A 23,903-nucleotide genomic window follows, 5' to 3' on the forward strand; every position below is an offset into this window, starting at 1 on the left:
TCTGGTCTCTACCTCTGAGGCAGAGAAGGTGCACAGGGGTTCGTAAAGTATCTGACAGAGGGTTCTTGTTTACTTGAGGTGGGGGTACTCAGCGGTTCATACAACTATTATTTACGCTATATATATATTTTTTCTTGCTATATATTTATATGCTTAATCTACCAATATATTTTAAGCATTTATATATTTATATATCTCACTAATTTAAAAATTAACAAATATATATTTGAGGCAAAGACTACTTACTGGTGGTTTTTTTTTTTTTTTTGGACTATTTACGGTTTTTAATAAGTTTTTGACTTTCTTAAATTTTGACATGTAGTTAATCAGTTTGGTCACAAGGCGTCACTAGACTGCCAGATTTATGAACAAAGCTGCTTTTGGTTTTGTAACACATGTCAAGGAATATCAAAGTTTTTTTGCAGCAGAATTATTAAGGTACCTGTCAGCATGTCATTTTCATTGAAGTAATTGTTGGGTAGTGGACATAAATAACCTTTTCTTCTCTGCAAATACTTCTCACAATTTCCTTTACAAAAAAGTGAACTACAAATACTTTCTATACATTTTATTTTATTTTATTTTATTTTTATTTTATTTTTATTTTTTATTTTTATTTTTTTATTGGTGTTCAATTTACTAACATACAGAATAACACCCAGTGCCCGTCACCCATTCACTCCCACCCCCCGCCCTCCTCCCCTTCTACCACCCCTAGTTCGTTTCCCAGAGTTAGCAGTCTTTACGTTCTGTCTCCCTTTCTGATATTTCCCACACATTTCTTCTCCCTTCCCTTATTTTCCCTTTCACTATTATTTATATTCCCCAAATGAATGAGAACATATAATGTTTGTCCTTCTCCGACTGGCTTACTTCACTCAGCATAATACCCTCCAGTTCCATCCACGTTGAAGCAAATGGTGGGTATTTGTCATTTCTAATAGCTGAGTAATATTCCATTGTATACATAAACCACATCTTCTTTCTTTCTATACATTTTAATTTGCTTGTATAACTATAAAATCTTTTCACATCTTGAATAATTTAGGAACTGGTGAGTAACAATATGGATCACAGTAACATCTTTCAATCTAGAGTTTTGAACACTTAAGTTATCAGGCATTTATTACACCATGTTTAAAAGGTATCTGATACTCTGCTTAAATTGAAGCAGCTAAATCTTTGATAGCTGTGATAGTTTAAACCTTTATTGTATATCCACTCATTTATCTAACCCCCATCCCAATTTATACTAGTCTTAAGTATGTTAATTTCAGGAGTGACTTTATTCTTTGGATTTAGCTTAATTTATTATTATTTTTTAAAACAAAAACAGCGAGTCGCCTGGGTGACTCAGCAGTTCAGTGTCTGCCTTTGGCTCAGGGCGTGATCCTGGGGTACTGGGATTGAGTCCCACATCAGGCTTCCTGCATGGAGCCTGCTTCTCCCTTGGCCTGTGTCTCTGCCTCTCTGTGTGTCTTTCATGAATAAATAAATAAAATCTTTAAAAAAAGAAAAAACAAAAACAAATGTCAGGAAGCTAATACACTTTCACCTCTCAGTTATTTCTTTCTTTTCTTTCTTTTTTTTTAAAGATTTATTTATTTATTCATGAGAGACACAGGCAGAGGGAGAAGCAGGCTCTTTGCAGGAGCCCGATGTGGGACTGGATCCCAGATCCTGGGATCATGACCTGAGCCGAAGGCAGCCGCCCAGCCGCTGAGCCACCTAGACGTCCCTCCCTCAGTTATTTCATTGTACCTTTTTTGGGGGTGTCCAGAATAGTATTAAACAACATCTGCATATTACCCACATCGTTTCAGCCTTCTGCATATGATATTTCTTCATGTTTTCAAGTATCGGAGGAGGTCTGAGTTAACATTTGTATTAGAGTGAGCTGGTGAGATTTCCCCTTTTGAGGGAGTTGCTGCAAAGGGAGATGGTATCTGAGCCCCTTTTTATTATTTCCTCTGGGGAAGAAACTAGCCCATAAGAAGATCTGATGTAAGTGGAATGCCTTTTTTGAAGGTGCTCCTGTGTTTGGGCGCTTCTCATTTTTAGTAGCAACGCTAAATTGTGGGTTAGCATATTTTGGAATTGAGAAATTTCTCATAGGAACTTTGTAATCATTACTTGTTCATTGATTGTAATATATAATAAGATTTAATTATAGATACAGTGTGGATAAACCTTAGTATGACTTTAGTACAATAAAGAGCAAGTTTGTAAATTGCTAATCCTATTCATTTCCCATGAGAAAAAAAACATTATATACCCGCATTAGAGGGATTTTGTGTTTTTAGGTCTGCAGAGAGAAGTTTAACTGTGGAGTTCTCAGAAGTTAATCCCCACCCCCACCCCATTTTTGAAACTAGATAGCCAAGATATTCTCTGAGGGATGGGAACACCCTTCTGTTTGACTAGTGAGCTGCCAGGGAAAGGTACTTCTTTGATAATTGACAAATTATTATAAGCATAATTCGTTAATTTTAAAGTTGAACTATAATTTTTACGGGCTTTTACATAAATTCGCTGTTGATTATTTTGTTTATTTAAATTTCCAAAAGTCAGAAGGCAGTTAGAAAACACAACCTGGCTAATTCTAGCTGAGTGTAGGAGGCTTCCTACCATGTGCCAATGATATTAGAAAACACAAACCCCAAACTGGTGAAAGGTACAGTAGACAGGTATTTGTTGGGGAGATAGTGGATTGGTACAACACTTAAAAAATGGAAATTGTAGCACCTGTGTCCAGGGCTCATTAAATTCTGCAAGTAATTGCTGCCCATTCACTTTATTGTTTCTTTTGCCTGTAATGGAGGCTTGCTGGCCTCCTCTCCCTCTCCTCTCCCTCTCCTCTCCCCTCGCCTCCCCGATCTATCTATCTATCTATCTATCTATCTATCTATCTATCTATCTATCTATCTATCATCTATTTATCGAGAGAGAGTGAGCAAGGTGGGGAGGGGCAGAGGGAGAAACAGACTCCCTGCTGAGTAGGGAGCTTATTCAGGGATCAACTCTGGGCTTGATCCCAAGACCCTGAGATCATGGCCTGAGCCAAAGGCAGACACTTAAGTGACAGAGCCACCCAGGTGCCTCTCCTCTTTCTTTCATAGGATGTTGAATCCTGTGGGATTTCGAGATTTGGCTTGAAAGTTCTTTCTCCTGTAACTTCCATAGTAATGCCCCCTTACATCACCCAAATAATTTCTTACTCCCTTGGGCTCCTTGTTCATACTGTTTTTATGGTCCTACACATCTTAGTCTTGCCAGGATAATTAATTATATTAATGAATGTTTCCCTCACCTGATTTAAAATTTTTTCAGTTAGAAATGTCTTAACTTATGTTCGTATGCTTAGTACCTAATTTGATTTTTTTAGAGCATTGTGAATACATTAAATTCTATCAGAGTGCTGATTCTGTACATGGATAAATAATAGCTAACATTTGTTGAGTGTTAACTACGTATGAGGCTCTGTTCTAAGAACTTGATGTGTCTTTAACTCATTTAATCCTCATAATAACCTGATGGGGTGGGTAGAGTTGTTATCTTGACTTTACAGATGAGGAAACAGAGGAATGGAGAAGTTAAGAAACCTTGCCCAGGGTCGCACAGCTAGAACATGACCAAGTTGGAATTCAGATCTAACCAGTCTGGCTCCAGAGCTTGCCTGTTATAACCAGTTATGCTGGTTAATGCTTCATCAAGTAACTTTTAATAATTTTTCTTTTCTTTTTTTTTTTTTTTTACTTTTAATAATTTCATATCATTGAATATAGGTATGGATGGGCTTGTTTAACACTAGAAATTGAAATAAATAGAATTTCATTTCTTAATGAGTTACATTTTTCTTTTATACTGTTAGGTTTTAAAATAGGGTCCCAAATATATTTCTTCCCTTTTTTAAGGTTACCAAGGAAATTGAATGCAATGATTGTTTTTCTTTTGTGGAAACTGATTTGCTAGGGTTTTTATGAAAAATGTTATTTTTGGGGATCCCTGGGTGGCGCAGCGGTTTAGCGCCTGCCTTTGGCCCAGGGCGATCCTGGAGACCCGGGATCGAATCCCACGTCGGGCTCCTGGTGCATGGAGCCTGCTTCTCCCTCTGCCTGTGTCTCTGCCTCTCTCTCTCTCTCTCTCTCTCTCTCTCTATCATAAATAAATAAAAATTAAAAAAAATTATTTTTTAAATGCAGGAGGTGATTTTAATTTAATAACTCATGGTACCGATCCTTCATTATTTGAGGTTTTTTTCAAATCCCTAGTTTTATGGGGTGAATCACAAAATGCAAAGTGGCACTTCCAGATCATTTATTCTTTTAAAAGAACAGCTCTTATTTTCTCTTCATTGCATTCATGGTTTCCTTTAAATTATTTAGATATTTATAATAGCTGTTTTATAGTTCTTGTCTACTAATTCTGTCCCCTGTCATTTCTGGGTCATGTCAGATTTGGTTCATTGTTGCTGAAGTTTTCCCCCCTTGGTTTGGGTCACATTTTTGCAGGGCTAGTAATTTTTATTGGTTGTTGGACATTGTGCTGTGTTGTTGAGTGTTGGATTCTGTTTTTCTTTAAAGAGTGTTGAAATTTGTTTTGGTAGGTAATTAAGTTACATGTGGATCACTGTTTTTAAGCTTTATTAGGCCAGGTCTGGAACAGTCTTTTCTCAAGGGCTAATTTAGGCCTCTTCCTAAGGTGTGATCCTTTTGGAGTCCCTTCTGAATATCCTGAGTGGTCAGTGAGAGCTTTACACTCTGTCTGCTTTGGCACTCAAATTTGCCCCAGCCCCGAGTGAAGCCTTAGAGTTGTTCAGCTTACAGCTTTGAGGTAGTTCTTCTTTGCCTAGCCTTGCAGAGTTACTTACCTTAACTTGTGTGGCTTTGTTTTCAGATATACTCAAAAGAACATCATACAGATTTCTAGAGCTCTTGTTCTGCATAGCTCCCTCTTTTCTAGTACTCTGCCTTTGTATTTTAGCTGCCTTAGCTTTCTGGAACTCTGGTCCTCTGTACTTTTTAAATTTTAAAATTTGAATTAAAAATTTTGTTTCTGCCTGTTTAAACACAGTATTATTCCTGTACTCTGTTTTTGAGGTCTCTTTTCCTGCTTTGCTGCCTGGTATGTGCTTTTAGATAGTAAACTTGGGCAGTAGTGTGGCTCACTTAGGTTTTACTAAAGGGTCACAGCTTAGGACTACCTTTGACTAGCATTAGAAAACAGTTGTTTCATATATTTTTGTATATTTTATCCAGGTTTCTATTTGCGTAAGATCAGAAGTCTAATTATATAAGTCCAGGACTGATTACTCTTACCATAGCCATATTCTTTAGTCATATGGTAAAATACTCTTGTTTATGGCTAACTGAATAGTATATTTCAAGATAGCACTGTTCACTAGAACTTTCTATGATGATGGCAGTGTTCTGTTTCTGTGCTGTCCAGTCAGTAAACACTAGCCATACATGGCTGTTGAGCCTTTTGGCACATGGCTAGCACAACTGAAGAACTGAATTTTTTTTATTGATTTAAATTTCATAGCCCCTTGTAGTTAGTGGTTAGACCAATATAGTTGTTTTCTCTCAGTATTATAAAATTTCAACCTTATAGCTGTTGCATATAAGTGCCTGTGTTTGATCTTTAATATGTTCTACTTTAGAGAATTGCTATCGTATTTTTTTTTTAACTAAAAAAAATAGTTACATGTTCCTTGGAGATCATTTGGAAAATACAGAAAGTACATAAAAGAAAATTTATCGGATCCCTGGGTGGCGCAGCGGTTTAGCGCCTGCCTTTGGCCCAGGGCGCAATCCTGGAGACCCGGGATCGAATCCCACGTTGGGCTCCCGGTACATGGAGCCTGCTTCTCCCTCTGCCTATGTCTCTCTCTCTCTCTCTCTCTCTCTCTCTCTCTCTCACTATCATAAATAAATAAAAATTAAAAAAAAAAAAAAAGAAAATTTGTCACACATAATCCCAGAGAAAACCAAGGTTAATATTTTGATACGTTTCCTTCCAGTCTTCTATAGAGAAAAGAATTATCTTAGTGAAAATTGTTTGCTTTTATTTTAAATACTTCTGTTTTGAAAGGAAATGTGCATAGGCAACAAGATTAAAATAGTGAAAATGTTTTTTCGTTCTAGAGTTAGCTTTATATTATTTGTCATCAAAGAATAGCATGTCTAAACTAGGCTTTCCTAGCTTTGTAGTTTGGGCATATGTAGCAGTTTCTGGAATAGCATATTAATCAGGAAACTTTTTTTCTTTTGTGTTATGTTGCACATTGGTGTTTTAATAGAAACATTTTGCCATGTCTGCTTTTTGACAACAGCTGAAGAGAGGCCAAATATATTTAAGTTAGCTTATTTCCACATTAGGGTAACTGGTTTGAAGACTGCTTTTAGGTTGGTTCTCTAAGTGTTGTGCCTGAAAATGTGCCAGGTGGTTAGAATCTGAAGACTTGGCCCTCAAGGGCTCATGGTTTAGTTGGCAAGAAAAGTAGTTGGGTTTTCTTCTATTTCTTTAAAGGCGGGAAAATACCCAAGTTCTATTGTTTAATAGTACATTTTATAAAATAAGCAGAGACAGTACCTATCATTTCTAACTTCTGAAATCTTTTGTTTAGGCGAGACCTGGAATCCATTAAAATTGCATTATCAATTGAGAAACGTGCGGGAACGGTTAGCTAAAAACCTGGTAGAGAAGGGCGTATTGACCACAGAGAAACAGAACTTCCTACTTTTTGACATGACGACACATCCCCTCACCAACAACAATATTAAGCAGCGCCTCATCAAGAAGGTACAGGAAGCTGTTCTTGACAAATGGGTGAATGACCCTCACCGCATGGACAAGCGCTTGCTGGCCCTCATTTACCTGGCACACGCCTCCGACGTCCTGGAGAATGCTTTCGCCCCCCTTCTGGACGAGCAGTACGATTTAGCCACCAAGAGAGTGCGGCAGCTCCTTGACTTAGACCCTGAGGTGGAATGTCTGAAGGCCAACACCAACGAGGTCCTGTGGGCAGTGGTGGCAGCGTTCACCAAGTAGCGGCTCAGAGTGAAGTCCCTTCCTCTCATGTAAACCAGTAGTTTTTCTTCTATTGACTTCTGGTTTTCTGCAATTTGTATTTTCCACAGTATAATTGGCTTTTGTTTTATGAAATGGTGGATGGCTTTTTCTTTTTTGTATGTATGCAGGATTCTGCTGGTACGAGAGGCCTTCCTCTTTCTGTTAAAAAAAAAAAAAAAAAGTTTTACTGCCATATTGGCAATCCATTCCTTGTTGCCATTCTCACTGTTAACCTGTTTTGGGTTTCTGGTATGCTTTGACTTTCAAAGTAATTCCAGTCTCCTCACATGCACATCTTTTGGATTACCTCAGGTTGAGTTTTTCCCACATGTGCGTGTACATCTAGCATTCTGCCTACAATTCAGACAGAAGTCACAAAAAGGCCTTTAACTCACCAAAGGTAAATATCTGTATCTATTAGGACATTTTATACATAGACCTCAGTTGAGATGTATACTTAGCAAAATTATTTTTAAATTGAAACAACACAGTAAATAATATAAAATGCCCCTTGGATTTTGTTTCCCATGTAAATCTATTGTATTATTACACTTGTTGTAATTTTAACTATTAAATCATAAAGGTCCAATTGTTTCACAAAGCCAGTTTGGGATGGGCTGCATTCCAGTTATGCTGTATATAGTTTGAATTATATATAAATTGCCCCTTCTGGCCACTCCTGCCTCCATCTTAGTATTTTGCAAGATTTAATTAGTTGTACACCTGGTGCCCCTCACTTGCTTCCGTCAATATTGTTTGATGACAAAACAGACCTCTCATCATTGAAGGAAAGAGAAAAGATGTGTTTGGTCCCAAGAGTTTTTGAGCTGTGCCATTTATGGTACTCTTTGCCTATGCATCTCCTTTTGGAATTATTTTTGGTCTTAACTGTTTTTTATCATTTCTGTAGGGAAGAGGCTTGTGACCAGTACTAATCTTGAGTACAGTTTTTTTTTTTTTTTTCTGTCCACAAGTAAATTAATGTCTGCTTTTAAATGTCATTTATCTACTTACACTTTCTTGGGGGAAAAAAATCAAATGTCAATTTTAGCAGATGTTGCATGTAAATTGTTAGCAAGTAATGACTACAACTCAGATGATTAAGAATTTTGTAACAGAAAGCTCTGCTATGTTTTAATTTTTATATACAATTATGATGATTAGCACATTGTAAGAATATAAACCTTTGCTTTTTAAAGTTTATTTTTACTATTTCTTTATCACTGTTTATGGTATCAGCATTGGTTTCATAATGTAAATACTATATATTGAACAAATTAAAATGTCAAATTTTTTATTACCATAGTTCATGTTAATAGTGGGGCTTTCAGGTGTTTAGAGATTTTTTTGGTTAACATTCAATGCAGAAGTACTAGATGGTGTTATAACTTTAGAATTGAATTTTAAGGGATTCCCTAATATGTATACTATCTTTTTATCTGAAGTAATAAATAAACTATGATCTTGAAAGTGCCTGAATCAGAGCAAGCATGTCATTTGTATTTTTGTATTCCACCATACTTTTCTAATTAAGTTTTACTTAGCCTTAGTGTAGTGTGGCAATGTTCCAGTGCAGGGTTCTAGCAGAGTTGCTCCTGTAGGACTGGATAGTAAATACAGAGGCTTTGTGAGCCGTATGTGATGTCACAACTGTTCCACTCTGCTGAATGAGAGCTGCCATGGACAGTACAAATCAATATGGGGGGGGTGGGGAGCTGTGTCCTGATAAAACTTTATTACCAAACAGACACTGACCATTGGTAATCGTTTGCCAGGCTCTGTGGTTTTTGTTTTCCCTTTTTTTTTTTTTTTAATAATTTTATTTATTTATGATAGTCACACACACAGAGAGAGAGAGAGAGAGAGGCAGAGACACAGGCAGAGGGAGAAGCAGGCTCCATGCACTGGGAGCCCGACGTGGGACTCGATCCCGGGTCTCCAGGATCGCGCCCTGGGCCAAAGGCAGGCGCCAAACCGCTGCGCCACCCAGGGATCCCTGTTTTTCTTTCTTTTGCTTTGGTTTGTTTTTAAGTAGGATCCATGCCCAGCATGGAGCCCAATGTGGGCTTGAACTAATGACCCTAAGATTGAAACCTGAGCTGAAACCAAGAGTTGGATGCTTAACCAACTGAGCCACCAGGTGCCCCATATATTCAAGCCCCATGCACGTTGGGTATAGAGATTACTAAAAAAACATAAGTAAACTTAAAATACAAGTGTTTTTTTTTTTTTTTTTTCGTAATCTTTATATCCAGCTCAGGACACTGAGCTCAAGGGTCACATGCTCTATTGACTGAGCCAGTCAGGCGCCCCCTTGCCAGGCTCTGTTTTTAATGCGTGGAAGTAAGACAAATTTTCTGTCCTTCAAGATAACCTCCTTTACCTCCCAAAATGACATTACTGGTGGTAATTATGAAAACTGTTAATTTATTGTTTCCATAAAGTGGATACTCAACTGATAACTGATTCTATCCTGGAACTTCTTTTCAGGTGAAGATTTACTGTTTTTCCCTTGAAAAGATTTCAGAAGTGAGGTAGTGGATGCCTTCCTAAGGTATTCTTCACTTCATCATCAGCATCTCTATTCTCAAGCAAGGGAGAGAAGGGCCTTGCCCGAACTTGTGTCACTGTTTCAGAGCCGAATGCCCAGCCAGCTCCTACCTATGTGTGGCCCCAGCTCCATCACGTTTCTATAGCCAGAGAGGAGAGGAAAAGTAGTACAATCTGGAGGTGGGAGACTCTGGAGGTGGGAGTTGTTCCCTACAACTCTTTCTCCTATAAAATGCTACTGCTTATGGTCCTCTTTAAAGGAGAAATGGTATGACATCATGGAAATAATTGTGCTGTGTGGTAGGAGCAGTTTTTTCACAGTTTTATGCCACTTTGATCCAAGAACCAGGCAGTGAATTTTAATATAATAAAACTTACATAAAAGTCTGTTGTGTGAAGAATCTGCTGCTTTTTGAATTCTTCATATATTTAATTGTTGAGTTTTCCTTAAAAATAACCTGATCTTTGACAGTGCTCTAACTTGATCTAGAACAATGCTTCAACAGAAAGGAGAAAGCCTTACTGAGTGCACACTCTGTGTCTAATAAAGTAGACCTTGTTTTGACCTCCCCAGACCCCACTGCTATTTTCATTTAATGAATAACCTTGGAGAGAATGATTTGTCACATTACCTGGTAAGTGCTTGAACTAGCGACACTGAGCGATTGAATAGCAGTTGCAGCATTCAACTACAATTTTTCCTTTCTTATTTTAGCACTTGGAGGGGACTTCTTTCCTCTAACAGATAAAAACAGAATAGCAGGCATGCAGGAAATTCTCATGGTAGTGCAGGATTCAGTGGTAAAAGGTATCTCTGCTTCTAATATTTTGGTATAACATATATATTCTCTTTTGGGGATAAAAAAGTTGGCCAATTCTATATGTTCTTAGAAGAAAGAAACCTAGTCCCATGTCAGCCAAGAAAGCACCTGACCTGCTGAAGCAAGATTGGCCAGTGGTCTGTGACACATCCCACCATTCAGTTCTTCCTATTGTTTAGAAACATGGGTACAACATTAACAAACTTCTGAATTTCGTTATCACCCAAAGGAAAGTTAAAGGGGCTGGTGTTTGGTTCAGTGGCAATCTAGGACCAGTAAGTAATGACGTGCAGCCTGATGATGACAAGGGTCCATGACTGGCAGACATGGCTATTCTTGCCCCTGGAACATGGAAACTAGTGTTTGCAAGTCTGTGTGAGGTATTTACTTTATGAAGTTTAATCCCAACTCTATGGCCTCCATTTTGTATTAACTTCTATATTACAGATAATGTTCCATTTCACTTTTTTTTTAATTTATTTTTTATTGGTGTTCAATTTACCAACATACAGAATAACCCCCAGTGCCCGTCACCCATTCACTCCCACCCCCCGCCCTCCTCCCCTTCTACCACCCCTAGTTCGTTTCCCAGAGTTAGCAGTCTTTACGTTCTGTCTCCCTTTCTGATATTTCCCACACATTTCTTCTCCCTTCCCTTATATTCCCTTTCACTATTATTTATATTCCCCAAATGAATGAGAACATATAATGTTTGTCCTTCTCCGACTGGCTTACTTCACTCAGCATAATACCCTCCAGTTCCATCCACGTTGAAGCAAATGGTGGGTATTTGTCATTTCTAATAGCTGAGTAATATTCCATTGTATACATAAACCACATCTTCTTTATCCATTCATCTTTCGTTGGACACCGAGGCTCCTTCCACAGTTTGGCTATCGTGGCCATTGCTGCTATAAACATCGGGGTGCAGGTGTCCCGGCGTTTCATTGCATTTGTATCTTTGGGGTAAATCCCCAACAGTGCAATTGCTGGGTCGTAGGGCAGGTCTATTTTTAACTCTTTGAGGAACCTCCACACAGTTTTCCAGAGTGGCTGCACCAGTTCACATTCCCACCAACAGTGTATGAGGGTTCCCTTTTCTCCGCATCCTCTCCAATATTTGTTGTTTCCTGCCTTGTTAATTTTCCCCATTCTCACTGGTGTGAGGTGGTATCTCATTGTGGTTTTGATTTGTATTTCCCTGATGGCAAGTGATGCAGAGCATTTTCTCATGTGCATGTTGGCCATGTCTATGTCTTCCTCTGTGAGATTTCTGTTCATGTCTTTTGCCCATTTCATGATTGGATTGTTTGTTTCTTTGCTGTTGAGTTTAATAAGTTCTTTATAGATCTTGGAAACTAGCCCTTTATCTGATATGTCATTTGCAAATATATTCTCCCATTCTGTAGGTTGTCTTTGAGTTTTGTTGACTGTATCCTTTGCTGTGCAAAAACTTCTTATCTTGATGAAGTCCCAATAGTTCATTTTTGCTTTTGTTTCTTTTGCCTTCGTGGATGTATCTTGCAAGAAGTTACTATGGCCGAGTTCAAAAAGGGTGTTGCCTGTGTTCTTCTCTAGGATTTTGATGGAATCTTGTCTCACATTTAGATCTTTCATCCATTTTATCTTTGTGTATGGTGCAAGAGAGTGGTCTAGTTTCATTCTTCTGCATGTGGATGTCCAATTTTCCCAGCACCATTTATTGAAGAGACTGTCTTTCTTCCAATGGATAGTCTTTCCTCCTTTATCGAATATTAGTTGCCCATAAAGTTCAGGGTCCACTTCTGGGTTCTCTATTCTGTTCCACTGATCTATGTGTCTGTTTTTGTGCCAGTACCACACTGTCTTGATGACCACAGCTTTGTAGTACAACCTGAGATCTGGCATTGTGATGCCCCCAGATATGGTTTTCTTTTTTAAAATTCCCCTGGCTATTCGGGGTCTTTTCTGATTCCACACAAATCTTAAAATAATTTGTTCTAACTCTCTGAAGAAAGTCCATGGTGTTTTGATAGGGATTGCATTAAACGTGTATATTGCCCTGGGTAACATTGACATTTTCACAATATTAATTCTTCCATCCATGAGCATGGAATATTTTTCCATCTCTTTGTGTCTTCCTCAATTTCTTTCAGAAGTGTTCTATAGTTTTTAGGGTATAGATCCTTTACATCTTTGGTTAGGTTTATTCCTAGGTATCTTATGCTTTTGGGTGCAATTGTAAATGGGATTGACTCCTTAATTTCTCTTTCTTCAGTCTCATTGTTAGTGTATAGAAATGTCACTGATTTCTGGGCATTGATTTTGTATCCTGCCATTTCACTTTATCCAGATCAAGATGACTGACAGCCTGAGGTAATTTCCAGTTCATTCCAGTTCAGCCCCTTGAGTCCCAGGACAACCTCCCTGGCTCTTGTATATTTAGCACAAATTTCCTGTGTTCTTTAACAGCACCAGCAAGGGAGTGGTATTAGTATCTTGTAGGCAACCTTCAGAAGGGTCTGGATGGTATCAGTTAAATTGATATGCATACTTTTCAGCCCAATGTTAAAATTTACTCGTGGTGTACCAGTGGTGTGCTGTTACTCCCACGAGCATCATATGGGAATATGCAGTATTTTCCCACTTAGGTTTTGGAGAGCTTTCAGAAGATCACATCATTCTTACCATTTCTGGCCTCATTGTATAACTTTTCCCATTAATGAACATTTGGACAATTCTTGTGTTTATAGTGATTACAAACTATTGTATGTTTTTGTACATATGTCTTTATATTTGATTTCTATAGGAGGAATTAATTAATAGAAGTGAATTTGCTTGGACGGTATGTTTTGAAAATGTAAAAGATAAAACCAGTTTGATTTCTATGATTCATGTTAACTTACACTTCCACCGATAGTGAATGCTGATTTGTTTAGATCTTAGCCAGTACTGTAGAGGATATCATCAATTATGGTCTTTGCCAAGCTAACAGAGGAGAAAGATCAAATTATTTTAACTATTGAGGGATAATTATTTACTATTTTTATTGGTAATTTGTATTTTTTTTCCAGTATTTTTTGTATTGGTTCATCAGGACTTTCCATATATTACAGATACTAACCCTGTGTCTGTGATGCGGTTGGTTCTCCCAATCTTTGGAGTTGGTTTATGATAGGGTTTTTTTTTTTTAATTTTTATTTATTTATGATAGTCACACAGAGAGAGAGAGAAAGGCAAAGACCTAGGCAGAGGGAGAAGCAGGCTCCATGCACCGGGAGCCTGACGTGGGATTCGATCCCGGGTCTCCAGGATCGCGCCCTGGGCCAAAGGTAGGTGCTAAACCGCTGCGCCACCCAGGGATCCCGTTTTTTTTTTTTTTTTTTTTAAGATTTATTTATTAATTTATTCATGAGAGACAGACTGTGAGGCAGAGACACAGGCAGAGGGAGAGGCAGGCTCCTCACAGGGAACCTGACGCTGGATTCGATCCCGGGTCTCCAGGATCACACCCTGGGCCAAAGGCAGATGCAAAACCGCTGAGCCACCCACCCAGGGATCCCCCAAAGATTTTGTTTTTAAGTAATCCCTATACCTAATGTGGGGCTCAATCTCACAACCCTGAGATCAGGAGTTGCATGCTCTAGTGACTGAACTGCAGGGTGCCCCAAAGCTAATAACTTATTTTAAGGCAAACATGCTTAGAACCATCCCCCAGGTCAGGAGGTGGAACCTTGCCAGCTATCTGGAATCTTTTAAAGGCTTCTTCCCTACTGCTATCTCCCTTGCACCAGAGAGTAATCACTGTTCTGACCCAGTATGCTTCCCTCATAATTCTGTTTTGTTTCATTTTTCATTTGCTGTCTTAAGTCTCTTAATCTATAGGTCTCCTCCCCCAACTCCCATTTGTCATTTTATCCCTTGCAAAATACTTGCTGATGAAATTGGATTACTGTCCTGTGGAGTTTTCTGAAATTTGGATTTTGGGGATTGTATTCCCATTGTGTAGTTTAGTGTATTTTTCTGACTTCTGTACTTCCCACGTATGGTAACTGGATCTAGAGGTCGTCAGGTTCAGGTTTGTGTGGCCAACACTATTTCATAGGTGGTGGTGTGTTCTTCATCAGGAAGCTCCCGCGTCTTTCCTTTTGTGATGTTAGTAGCCTTACTGGTCAGTCCTTACATCCTGTTTCCCTGGGATTGTGGAGTGTTGCTATTTTAATTCTTACCATTTCTTTGTTTACGTAGCTGGAGAATTTCTATAAAGAAGAACTTCATGGTATATCATTACCATTACTGTTAGTATAGTTTCCAGAGGAAGGGTAGGATATATTCTACCTTTTATTTACTAATTTTCTAAACAGACTTGGTTGCCTAACCCTCTCCAAAGGTGACTGTTTAAGTGTTATGAACTTACAGAAATAAACATTCTTTTATCATTATCATTTTTCCTTGATGAGAACACTGATTCTTTTTTTAAATTTAAATTGAATTTACCAAACATAAATTAATAATACCCAGTGCTCATTTCATCATGTGCCCTCCTTGATGCCTGTCACCCAGTTACCCTATCCCCCCTCCCCCCCACCTCCCCCTTCTGCAACCCTTTGTTTCCCAGAGTTAGGAGTCTCTCATGGTTTGTCGTCTTCTCTAATTTTTTTCCACTCAGTTTCCCCCCCTTCCCTTAATGGCCCCTTTCACTATTTATTCTATTCCAAATATGAATGAAACTATGTAAGTGTCTTTCTCTGACTTATTTCACTTAGCGTAATAACCTCCAGTTCCACTTAGGTTGATATAAATGGTAAGTATTCATCTTTTCTGATGGCTGAGTAATATTCCTTTGTATATACAGACCACATCTTTATTCATTCATCTGTCGGAGGACATCTCGGCTCCTTCTGCAGTTTGGCTGTTGTGGACATTGCTGGTATGAACATTGGGGTGCAGGTGTCCCATTGTTTCACTACATCTATATCTGTATCTTTGGGGTAAATACCCAGTAGCACAATTGCTGGGTTGTAGGGCAGGTCTACTTTTAACTTCTTGAGGACTCTCCACACTGTTTCCACATTGGCTGTACCAGTTCGCATTCCCACCAACAGTGCAAGACGGTTGCCCTTTCTCTACATCCTCGCCAACATTTGTTATTTCCTGTCTAGTTAATTTTAGCCCTTCTCACCGGTGTAAAGTATCTCATTGTGGTTTTGATTTGTATTTCCCTGATGACAAGTGATGTGGAGCATTTTTTCATGTGCCTGTTGGCCATGTCTGTGTCTTTGGAAAAATGTCTGTTCATGTCTTCTGCCCATTTCTTGACTGGATTGTTTGTTTTTTGGGTGTAGAGTTTGGTAAGTTCTTTATAGATCTTGGATACTAGCCCTTTAACTGATAGAGAACCATGATTCGTGATATGGAAAAGTTGGAGGTACGGCTTTAAGAAGGTAGAAAAAACCTTGTAGTTCTAAATTTAAATGGGAAGTATCAGTGTAAACATATGAAGCACTTAATTTGTTTCCTTTTGTGTTGTGGTAAAATACAAAATTTACCACTTGAGCCAGTTTTAAATGTACAGTTCAGTGTCCCACTTTGGTTGAGCTGGATCTGCATCGTAAGAACATCACGGTTCTAGATTACAGTCTCCCTTTACTCTTCCTTTAGCCTGAGTTCTTCAGGGAAATACATATTTAATGTTCACTACCATTCCTTATGTCATTGTCCCGTCATTTTGGTTGTCTTGCTCATTTGTTAGTAGATTCTTCAGAGAGGGTAACAGTCCCTGAGTGTTTTTATGATGATGATAGTTTATCTGCAGCCCTTTATTTGAAAGTCCGTTTGGATAAAATTCTAGGTCATATTTTGTTTTTTAGTGTGTTTAAGTATGTCCTTTGTGGTATAAAGCATTACTATCAAAGTCTGATTGTGATATGATTTTCTTTCCCTCATGAATGCCTTGTTCTATTTGTCTGGAGCCCACAGGATTTCCCCCTTAAACTCCCCCCAGTAATGTTACCACACTGTGTTTGGGTGTTGGTTGTTCTGGATCAGTATTCCCAAGTACATGATAATGTTCCTTTAATGTGTAGTGTCAAATCTTTTTTATGCTCAATTTCAGGAAAATTAACATTTTAGTGTTTGTTATGTCCCTTTGTTTCGGTTTTCTCCTTTGAAGACTTTTTTTTTTTTTAAATTTTTAAAAATTTATTTATGATAGTCATACAGAGAGAGAGAGAGAGGCAGAGACACAGGCAGAGGGAGAAGCAGGCTCCATGCACCGGGAGCCCGACGTGGGATTCGATCCCGGGTCTCCAGGATCGCGCCCTGGGCCAAAGGCAGGCGCCAAACCGCTGCGCCACCCAGGGATCCCCCGAGGACTGTTTTTATAGCTCTTCACATCTGTCAGTTTTGGTTGGGTTCTTTTTTCTCTTTATTGTTGATCTTTAAACCTCTCACTCTTGTCTTCTTTCTCTTAACATGTTATCCTATTTACTTATTGGAGGTTCTTGTTCTAATTTAGTCTTTTTCTGAAATTGTTTTATCTGAGTTTTAATAATCAATTTATGAATTTTTTCCTGACAATCATTTTATCTTAGATTTTATGTCATTTTCTTAAGGCATTTTAATTCATTTTGAGGTATTCAGTTACAGTTTTCACTGGTTTCCTGAGCACATCTCTCTGGTGTGCTTTGTTGTCTCTAGGGATTGTATTTGCTGCTCATGCTCTTTTTCCTTATAATGGTGTGTGGGATTTTACCTAGATTATCTTCTTTTTTTTTTTTTTTCTAGATTATCTTCTGTTACCTATTTATATATGAAATTACTTGTGCTGTTGTTTTACAAGGGATGTGCGTCAGGGTAGCTTTTCTAACTATTTATTCTCTACACCTTCCTCTTCTGTTTGGGTGGAGTGTAAGAAAAAGGGCAGCTTACTTTCTGAGATCTGGGTCTGCACCTCTGTTGATTGGGTTGATTAAGGTGGGGGTGTCCTGTGGCTCTCAGATGCCCTGTTGCTTCATCTACTCCCCTTGCACAGATCCCAATACCAAATGGGTCCTGTTGTTAGTAGTTTGTCCCTGTTTGTATATTATGGGGTTTGTGCAATACTTTCATACTCATACTTGGTTTTGTTGTAGATGTTTAGTATGGTTTTTCCGTGTGTGTGTGTGTGTGTGTGTGTGTGTGTGTGTGTGGTGGTAGCAGCAAGCAGAGAAAGGGTGGGATATGAGGAGATTAAAAAATTATCACTGTTCTGCCATCTTGCCTGAATCTGCTGGGATAGGCCCTAGTTTTTATTAGTTTGGATATAGCCTGGTTAGATTATGAGTCTATTGTTTTATAGCTTCTGAATTTAGCCTCCTATTCACCTTAGGGTTAAAAAAATATGGTATGATATAGACTTTGAAAAGGTATTTATTGATGTCTTTCATAATTTTTTTTCTTTTTGGTTCTAATATCATGAACTATATTTAAAGATTTTTTTTTTTAAAAAGATTTTATTTGAGAGAGAGCACAAGCAAGGGGGAGGGGGAGAGGGAGAGGGTCAAGCAGACTTCCTGCTGATCGCAGAGCCCTGAGATCATGACCTGAGCCAAAACCAAGAGTTGGATGCTTAACTGAGCCGGCCAGGCACCTCCAGCAGCTGATTTTAATCTCATTTCAGATAGCTGTTTTGCGGGGATTGGGAGGAGGGTGTGTGGAATGGTTTGCTGTAGCCTGTATGGGGTGAGTGGGCTGTGGCAGCTAAACTCTTAATATTAGTTAAGCCCTTTAGTGGTTGGGTCCTATCTGGCAGGGATCCCCCTCAGAGCAGACCATTCCTTGTGTGTTACTCCTCTGCCTTCCTAGGCTGACCCAAGTACCTGGAAAAATAAATCCCCCCTCTTCAACCGCACCCTCCCTAGCATTCTGAGGAGTGTTAATGACTCCAATTCTGAGTGCTTCCTGCTTTTTCTGGGGCCCACTTTCTCCTATAATCTCCTTTCTCCAAGTTAAGACTTTTGGTGGCATTCTTCAGAACTCTCATTTCATACCTCATTTAGAGATAATTGTATCCCATTTCATTGCTCTTCAGTTTGGTTTTGGATCTTGTACCTGGTTTGTAGTCACCAACATTCAAAGAATAGGCTGTTTCTATATTGTATCAAAATCCGTATTTCCTTCTTTGTATTTGGGATGTAGACAGAAGAGTTCTTTGCTTTTTAATAATTTTATTTATTTATGAGAGAGAGAGAGGCAGAGACACAGGCAGAGGGAGAAGCAGGCTCCACACAAGGAGCCTGATGTGGGACTCGATCCCTGGACCCAGGGATCACACCCTGAGCCAAAGGCAGATGCTCAACCGCTGAGCCCCCCAGGCATCTCTAGAGAGAAGAGTTCTATGAACAGATAAGCTCACTCTCTCCCAGAAGTTTTTTCCCAAGTAGGAGTGAGCCAGTCAGAATCTTTCGTGTATATATGGAAAAAAATCAGGCAGTCAGTGGTGGTATGTCCAGAGGAATTCTGTGATACAGAGGCCAAGATTAGGACAAAATAGCATTCATAAGGTTTCTAAGAAAAAGTATGAAGAGTTGGCGGAAGGCCACCATCTGGGAGAGGGAGAAGTGGGAGCAGCAAGGGAGTCTTAGTGGAGGGTGCTGGGCAAACACCCATGAACCCCATCGCTCCTCCAGCCTCAGAGGCCTGGTCGTAGGCCGAGTCCATTCTTAGGTTTCTGTGAGATGCCATCTTGCCTCCCTCCTTGTGCTACTCTAGGTGGGTGTCTGCACCTTAAAAGAGCCTAAGTAAACTAGATAGTTTTTATTTTACTCTGTGCAGGAGGATCCCAGTTTACCCAAGGGTGGGGGGCGGGGAGGTGAGTGAGTAGCAGTTTTGAGAAAAGTGAAGAATTGTCATTATAAAGAAGTGAGAAGAAAAAAAAAAAAAAAGAAGTGAGAAGAAAAATCTGACAAGGAAATAATAGCCGAGTAGCATGGGGAGTCCAGTTGTGGTTGGAAATCATGAATTTCTGGCATTATTCTGTGTGGTTGTAGGATTTTCTCTAGGAATTGGAGTGTAGGAACCAACATGTCGGTTAGTGGGGAGGAAGGATCCAGGACTAGCTGGGTTGAGGGTGCTGAGTCTGTGGGTTGGGTAGGGCTTGGCTCTACCATGGGGTCTAGACTGAAGAGAGATGGGGGTTCTGATTGGGAGAAAATGGACAGTTGTCAAGGGGTTAGAGGGCTTGCTGAAATGTTGTAGTGGGAGGAAGGGAGAGTAAGATCCAGAAGGTCAGGAAGTTGCAAAGGCATGGGATGTTTAAGATTTCAAGAGGTGGAATGGTTTTAGACTGTGCCAGAGCCTCGGTGTGGCCCTGTGAGAGTTGTATTTTCTGTAGCCTTTGGACCGCTCACTCATTTATGTAATAATTTAGGTAATAATAAACATTTCTTATCGTGAGATAATAGTAGGTTACTTTGTAGACCGGAAGAATTAAAAAAAACCCAAGTAGTAAGCAGAGTGTTTATTTTTTTAAAATTACTTAAAAAAGGTTGTTTACAGAGATGTGGATTTACATAACTTGGCGACAACATTTTAAAAATGTACAGGCTATTTCATATTATTGCACTTACTCTTCAATAATATATAAGGCATTTTATTTTACATAAATAAAGGATAATGTATAATATCATACAACAGGTGTGGTGCCAATTAAGTCAACCGTAAAATTAAATGAGATGTGTTTTGGAGGACAGAAATGAAACCCAACTACTTCAACCTTCACAGAATATCCTTGCAACTACGATTTACTTGTTATAACACATATTTACCCTCATAGCTTATTGTGGATGACTGATGAATCAGAAAACCAAAACAATGAAAGTTTTAGTAGGATGATATACCATTAGTGCTCACTTCAGGAAGTGTGGGAATTAGACTAATTAGAAATACTAGTCATGCCTTGAACACTGAGGACAAATAAGTAGCTTTCTATCTTAGGGTCAGAGATAGTTTAGCCTTTTGCTTTCTCCCTTAAATTCCAACTGTTGGCCAGGGAAACCTTCTTCTGGCAAAATCTACTAGAAATGATGACTTTAACATATGTTAGTGAGCAAAAGGTCTACCCTTGCACTCTTCAGATATGATGGTTAGGGACTCTCCGAAGGAGACCGTTCCCTTGCTCCAAATTGCTCTAGAAATTCCTGTCTCTTCACGGAGGACTGTGAATTTCTTACTAGTAGGCACAGCTGGAAGAGTGGAGGCAAATATTCTCTTACCATTAAGGCAAGAAAGCAGAAACCACAAAACTGACCCCAGGGACTTAAAAACAATCTAGCATGCACCTTGCATTGACTGCCTATGGTATCCTACCTGGAAGTGTAGTGAAAAGTAGAAGCTAAATTAATCAGGTCTTTCTAGCTAATTCTTGTACTACATTCTCTTTTGTATAACCTGTTTAAAAAAAAAAAAAAAATCTGGGCTCACACCAGCCAGATACTTCATTCTAATCTGAGAGACCCCTCTGGGCCAACTCTACGGAGGTTTACTGTAAGGGATTAGTCACTCGGAAAAACAATGTACACAGGTGACAGCTCAAGCAGCTCCACGATTGGGCGGGGGGGGGGGGGGTGTTGTGTATACAGTGACCTCAGTTCTCTTCTCTAAGCCATAGACCCAAGCTGTAGGTTATTGAAAGAAGTCTCCAGCATGAAACCTTGGCGTCCTCATGCACGCAGGTTCGGCGTCCTCACCCGTATTCCCAGGACGTGATCTGCTGGTCTGCGTCCCCCTGGGATCTACGGTGTACGACACAGTTCTGCTTCTTTACCTTGAAAGAGTGACTCACCCGTGTTCCCCATTGTCTTCTTTTTTTTTACATTTTGGTAAATGAAGCTGATGGAGGTTTCACTGAAGGAAAGGAGGTGCAGCAGGGAGGGGAAAAGCCAGTTTTGTGACTGGGAACAGTGCACGGAATGGGAGCAGCTACTACGAAGTCCTGCTTTGGCGGGACAGCAGCCGGGACGAGTTGCACGGGCAGTGTGAGTCACAACAGTCTTCTGCAGGGAAACCATTTTGGCAAAAGGAAGAATTTGTAAAACAGGAAAACAAGACCCGCAAACACTTTAGTCACTGCAGAGCCGTCATTACACCCAGGTCAGGAAGAGCGGGCCAGTGCTTGGAGAGGGGAGATTTCATAAGCTTGTTGGGAAAGGGGAAAACCAGCCAACCAAAAATCCCCTAAAAGATGATTTTTTTTAAGCTCCGCCCTTCGGGTTGTAAATGTAATGCTTATGGTTATAAATCCAAGGATGCTAAAAAGATTTCCAAAAATCTAGCTTAAATTAGTGTTTGGAGTGCATAAAATATAGAAATGGAAACCCAGTGACTATGGTATTTCTGCCCACCCTTGTGTTGACTGGTCTTGAATTCAAGCACTTATTCAAGACAAGTTCCAAACTAGATGCAAGGTGCTTTCAGAGCTGGAACTTTCTGCTCATTCCAAGCAGCAAAGTTCATGGCTATTTAGTATGCTTTCTCAGAACTGCATTTCTGTAAAATAGCCTTACGACTTACACTTTTAGATCACGATCAGCACTTCATGATGATCAATAATCCGCTGAGTTGAACTCTGCATCCATACATTGCACATTTATTACACTCACTAAAAAATATCACTTTCTGTATTTTGCTTTTTCATTTTTGGATAATTCCTGAGCTCAGCCTAACTGTTAGGTCATAACTTTTTCTTAAGTCTCATTTTCTTTTCACGGTAACGTACAGACCTACAGCTCCTCCCACTGAATGTGCCTAAAAGCATTCTCTTATTTACTTACAAAATCATATAAAACTGTAGTCCTTTATTTGTGACATTTGTGTTGCCCCTCAGACCTGGTTAAGCTCCCGAACTGCCAGGATTGGGAACGGTGGGAGAGGAGGCAGGAAGGATGCGAAGGTCTTAGGTAAATGTTTCGAATGAAGAGGGCATGCCACGTTTGTTTCCCCGTCAGTAAACATAAAAAGGAGGGGACAGGCGCTGGAACAAAACGGTCCCTCCTGGCCTGCGCGGTCCAGGTTGAGGGCCCCCAGAGGTCAGATCCGTTGCCGCCGCGTACACAACAGGTCAGCTCCACGTACAGGTAAAAACTTGGAGGTGTTTATCATCCTTGCCTGTGCCAATGTTCCTATGTTGTTTTAGGAACCCAGTGTTTCAAGAAGTTCTTCTGATTTGCTAAAGTAAGGGAACTGAGAAAAAGGAGATTCTTGTTAAATTAAAAAAAAAAAAAGTAAGAAGCAGCGCTAGTGAGTATCACTACTGGTGCTTGTTTCTGGAAGAATTCCTGGCTTCCTTATTACCAACTGCACAGGCCCCTCTGGGACAGACTTCATGATATTCCAGGCATCAAAGTGCATGAGCCCCACCAGGGGCTTCCCATTAATGGCGAGAATTTCATCTCCAGCTTCTATTGTTCCAGCTTGCTCAGCTGCTCCACCTGCGAGGATAAATACAGAATAATGGTCGGGGCTTTCCTGGTATTCAGAATACATTCCAAGTAAGCTAAGGACTTAGATGAGAAAAATCTCTGACTGATATGCCCATATTTTAGGATAGGGAAATTGTTCTTAAGGCACACAGTGCATATACTCTTGAAAGATTTAACTACATAAAAATAATCAGATCTGTAATCCCCCCCCTTCCTCCTAAGACACATAAGCAATGGACGCGAGGCTAAGGTATTTTCAGTGTATTTAATCAACAATCCAAATGGCCAGTAAATGCAGGAAAATAGGTTCTACGTCTATCCAGTATACCATGATCGCTAATCAGTGACTGGAGATTACTTACACAGCTTTCTGTGTAATAAGTTTAGGACTATATGTTTGTGTGTGTGTTACACAGATTACATACTGATACTGTTAACATGACTAATGTAACAGTATTTTACATATAGGATATACAGATTTTTATATGTACTAATATTATTAGTATAATTACACTTAAAAAAGAAAGATTACTTATTTAGAGAATGACTGGGTACGTGCAGGAGCTGGAAGAGAGAGGCAGAGTGGAGAGAGGGGAATCTTCAAGCAGATTCCCTGCTGAGCACGGAGCCTGGCACTGGGCTCAATCTCATGACCCTGGGACAAGGTCCTGAGCTGAAACCAAGAGTTGGACTCTTACCTGACTGAGCCCCCCAGGTGCCTCAGTATAATTATACTTCATTCATTCATTCATTCATTCATTCATTCATTCATTCGACACAGAGAGAGGCAGAGACACAGGCAGAGGGAGAAGCAGGCTCCATGCAGGGAGCCCGAGGTAGGACTCGATCCTGGGTCCCCAGGATCACACCCTGGACTGAAGGTGGGCGCTTAATCGCTGAGCCACCCAGGCCGCCCCTTAAACTTCTAAGCTAATTGTTCAGCACAGGATCCTGGAGAGACTTTGGAGAACTGTCCAAGATCGTAAAACGATTATTCAAGTCCACGAAGAGCCCTGTGCCT

General features: G+C 39.7%; 2 protein-coding genes across 7 annotated transcripts in view; one reads left to right on the forward strand and one right to left on the reverse strand.

The window, feature by feature from the left end:
• The window catches only part of GOLPH3 (golgi phosphoprotein 3), a 55,304-nt gene extending 46,746 nt beyond the window's left edge, over nt 1–8,558 (forward strand). The window contains exon 4 of the mRNA XM_072824995.1: nt 6,629–8,558. Within this exon, the coding sequence (XP_072681096.1) occupies nt 6,629–7,053 (425 nt within the window). The 3' untranslated portion in view covers nt 7,054–8,558. The remainder of the gene's footprint in view (nt 1–6,628) is intronic.
• An 11,350-nt stretch (nt 8,559–19,908) lies between these two features.
• Nucleotides 19,909–23,903, reverse strand: part of PDZD2 (PDZ domain containing 2) — a 358,704-nt gene continuing 354,709 nt past the window's right edge. For all 6 annotated transcript variants that reach the window (XM_072824997.1, XM_072824996.1, XM_072824998.1 and 3 more), the window contains one exon: nt 19,909–22,891. In XM_072824997.1, coding sequence (XP_072681098.1) covers nt 22,698–22,891 — 194 coding nt within the window. In that variant the 3' untranslated portion in view covers nt 19,909–22,697. The remainder of the gene's footprint in view (nt 22,892–23,903) is intronic.

Source organism: Canis lupus, chromosome 4 (assembly GCF_048164855.1).
Source record: "Canis lupus baileyi chromosome 4, mCanLup2.hap1, whole genome shotgun sequence".
NCBI classification, from domain to species: Eukaryota; Metazoa; Chordata; class Mammalia; order Carnivora; family Canidae; genus Canis; species Canis lupus.